Source organism: Tamandua tetradactyla, chromosome 1 (assembly GCF_023851605.1).
Source record: "Tamandua tetradactyla isolate mTamTet1 chromosome 1, mTamTet1.pri, whole genome shotgun sequence".
Taxonomy (NCBI): Eukaryota; Metazoa; Chordata; class Mammalia; order Pilosa; family Myrmecophagidae; genus Tamandua; species Tamandua tetradactyla.
Window position 1 is genome coordinate 38,516,081 of NC_135327.1, and position 3,701 is coordinate 38,519,781.

At 60.0% G+C, this 3,701-nt stretch overlaps 1 protein-coding gene across 1 annotated transcript; it reads left to right on the top strand.

The window, feature by feature from the left end:
* Window positions 1-456: 456 nt before the first annotated feature.
* NKX2-2 (NK2 homeobox 2) lies at window positions 457-2,180 on the top strand. Its single transcript, XM_077160784.1, has 2 exons — window positions 457-715; window positions 1,618-2,180. The coding sequence occupies exons 1-2, from the start codon at window positions 457-459 to the stop codon at window positions 2,178-2,180; spliced, it is 822 nt and encodes a 273-aa protein (XP_077016899.1).
* The last annotated feature ends 1,521 nt before the right edge of the window (window positions 2,181-3,701 follow it).

The window sequence follows — 3,701 nt, forward strand, 5'->3', positions numbered from 1 at the left end:
CCTCTCTCCCCAGGTTCGTGAGTGGAGCCTTATATGGACTGATCGCTCGGGCAATGGCCCATTTTTTCCTCGCCACCAGCCGCCACCGCGCGCCGAGCGGCCGCTGGAGCCCGAGCTAACGCCGCCTTGGCACCCCTCCTGGAGTTACAAACTACTGCCTGGCCCGCGGCGCTGGGCGCGCAGGCCGCCGGACTCCTGCGTCCACTTCCGCGTGGCCTCCGAGAAGACAGGCTCTGGGCTTGGGCGGGCTTTTTTTTTACTATTTCCCCCACGGTTTGGTTGGTTTCTTTTCTTTTTTTAAATAATAATTATCCCAATAATTAAAGCCTATCTCCCCTCCCCCATTCTCCCCTCCCCATCTCCCCCTCCCCTGCCCCCGCCCGACCGGGCTGGGGAGCGCACAAATTGATCAAGTGAAGCTACAACTTTGCGGCATAAATCGTGGGGGGCCGAACCATGTCGCTGACCAACACAAAGACGGGGTTTTCGGTCAAGGACATCTTGGACCTGCCGGATACTAACGATGAGGAGGGCTCGGTGGCCGAAGGACCGGAGGAAGAGAGCGAGGGGCCCGAGCCCGCCAAGAGGGCCGGGCCGCTGGGGCAGGGCGCCCTGGACGCGGTGCAGAGCCTGCCCTTAAAGAACCCCTTCTACGACAGCAGCGACAACCCGTACACGCGCTGGCTGGCCAGCGCCGAAGGCCTCCAGTACTCGCGTAAGTAGCGAAACTTCCCCGTGCCGCTTCTATTCCTGAGGCCTCGCCCGAGGCAGGACGCCAGGGAGAGACGGGAAGGAGTCATTTAAGCCCGGGTACCCCTCCCCAGAGCCCTGGAGAGACTGCTACACTTTTTAGGGTGTCGAACTCTTTCCTCCTCGCCAAGCCCCCCAGTCCTAGGAAAGCACTTGGTCTCAGATATTTTTTCAATGAGAAGATTCGGATGGGGATGGGGAGGGGGAGGAGAGATGCCTCCTAAAGGCAGGTTACGGTGGTGAACCCAGGCTAACAGCTTGGGCGGGGAGACCCCCTTCCCCGGCTCTAACCTCCCGGAAGGAGCCAGAGAGCTCCCCATGCGGGCATGGGCAAAGGGTGGGAGAGGCTGCCGGTGGCCCGGGTATAAATAGCTTACCCTGCCCCCTGCGCGCTCATAGAGGACGCTTTGTGCAGTGCGGGGGGTGTCCAGAGAGCTCGAAAGCAAAAACGAAACCCCAAAAAACCTGCCTTAAATGGCCAAGCCGATCAATGCCGGGATTGTGGGATTTTCTTTTAAAAATCTGTCCACGTCTCTGCGAAGAGGAAATCGCTTAAGGGGGCCGGGGCCCTTAACCCGCGATGATCTTCGCGCGCCGCTCCTTCAAAATCCATATCCACATTGTGCGACCCCTAGAAACGCGACCCTGGAGTCCCCACTCGGGCCGCCCCTCTTCTTTCCCCTTGGGAAACCCCGACGTTTTCGGCGGCCGTGGAGCCGGGGCGGGGGGTGGGGGTGGGTCAAGGCGAGGGCAGCCCGGCCTGGGGCGAAAAGGCCGGGGGCGCACGGTGGCGATTCTGGGGCGCGCAGGCTCTGGCCCGGGCAGTGCGCGGCCTCCAGGCGCCTAACGCGCTTCTCTCTCCCGCAGTGCACGGGCTGGCGGCCGGCGCGGCTCCCCAGGATTCGAGCTCCAAGTCCCCGGAGCCCTCGGCCGACGAGTCGCCGGACAATGACAAGGAGACTCCGGGCGGCGGGGGGGACGCGGGCAAGAAGCGGAAGCGGCGGGTGCTCTTCTCCAAGGCGCAGACCTACGAGCTGGAGCGGCGCTTCCGGCAGCAGCGGTACCTGTCCGCGCCGGAGCGCGAGCACCTGGCCAGCCTTATCCGCCTCACGCCCACGCAGGTGAAGATCTGGTTCCAGAACCACCGCTACAAGATGAAGCGTGCCCGGGCCGAGAAAGGTATGGAGGTGACGCCCCTGCCCTCGCCCCGCCGGGTGGCCGTGCCGGTTTTGGTCAGGGACGGCAAGCCGTGCCACGCGCTCAAAGCCCAGGACCTGGCAGCCGCCACCTTCCAGGCGGGCATCCCCTTTTCGGCCTACAGCGCGCAGTCGCTGCAGCACATGCAGTACAACGCCCAGTACAGCTCGGCCAGCACCCCTCAGTACGCGACAGCACACCCCCTGGTCCAGGCCCAGCAGTGGACTTGGTGAGCGCCGGCTCCTCCGAGACTCGCGGTCCAGGCCCAGACCCCACCCCGGCGCGGCAGCGGCGTGGAAAACTCGGTCCTTATTGCGGTTGTTATTATTATTATTATAATTATTATTATGGAGTCGAGTTGACTCTCAGCTCCGTTAGGGGAGGCGCCAGGAGGTGGCCTGGGCCTCCCTGGAATGTCAGATTCCAGCCACCCGGCCCTGCCGCGTCCCGCACTCCTTTTGAACTTTTGAAGGAGGCTGAACTATAAGCCGTGTTTACAGAATGTTTGCGCAGCTTCGATTCTTTGCTTCTCCCGGGGGTGGGGGTGGGGGGTGGGGTGGGGACCAACCCGTCCCAGCGTTACCGTCGTCACTTGAGAAGGAGAAAAAAAGACCAACGCCCTGCCCCTCGCTTTCGTGAATTTTGTAAAGTACGTTTGTGTGAGTAGCGATATTGTCAGTCGTCTTCTAAAGCAAATGGAGAACACTTTAAAGATATAGAGGACTTTTTCTTCTTCTCCTCCCCTCCCATCCCCCCATTCTTTTTTTCTTTTTAATAAGAAAACGCTAACTATTTATAGCCATGTAAACATCCCGACAACTGGCGGCAGATTTCGCTTTTCGTTGTAAATATCGGTGATGATTGTTGCCAAAATGACCTTCAGTACGGGCCTGTTAGCCCTCGGGGCCCAGCTCCTTTCTCTGAGGTTTGTTATTGGTTTGGTTATGTTGAGGTTATTCCCACTTTTTCTTTCTTCCTTTTGTTTTGTCTTCTTTTTTAAAAATTTGTTATGAAAAAAAGAAAAATTGTGTAGGAGAGAAGCCCTTACCCCATCCTCCGGGGTCCTGAGCCCCAGAACTCAGCGATTCCGTGCGGTTCCCCAAGAGCGCCGGACGCTGGAAGCTTTCGATTTTTTAAATAAGAATTTTAATAAAAATCCTGTGTTAAAAAAAAAAAGGCGGCCCTCCCGTTTGTCTGACTTTTGTCTCCCTGCCCCGAGCCGGAGGCATCGGGCAGGAGCCAGGCGAGACCGCCTGCAGTTCTCCTCCCGCTGGCCGGGGGACCAGGGGGGCTGGAGGGGCTCCTCGGAGAGGCCTCCTGGAGGCGCGACGGGACCCGGCTCATAGAAGCCTGGGCGGAGGCGGTGCGCTCCGGCTCGGGCCTGCAAGCTGTCGGCCGGAAGCCCGGGGTCGCCCTCCTTCTCCACCCGGCTCCCTCCCTCTCCACCCGGCTCCCTCCCGGTCGCGCGCGCTGTCGGAACCCCGGGCCACTGAATCCCTGCTTCGGAAGGGAAAGTGACTTTGGGAGACTCCAAGGCGGGGAGCGAAAGCCCCCCTCGCTCGCCCAAATCTACGAGTGGCTCCTTCAGTCTGAGAAGCTGTTGAAGCCACTACACTCGATGACTTTCACTTTGTTGCGTTTGATTTACCTCGCACTAAGGAGGTGGGGGTGGGGGTGGATGAGGTTGAGGGGGGACAGCTCTCTCTACTCCCCAGTCCCCTTTCAGAATCGGGCGAAGAGAGGCGGCCTAGCAG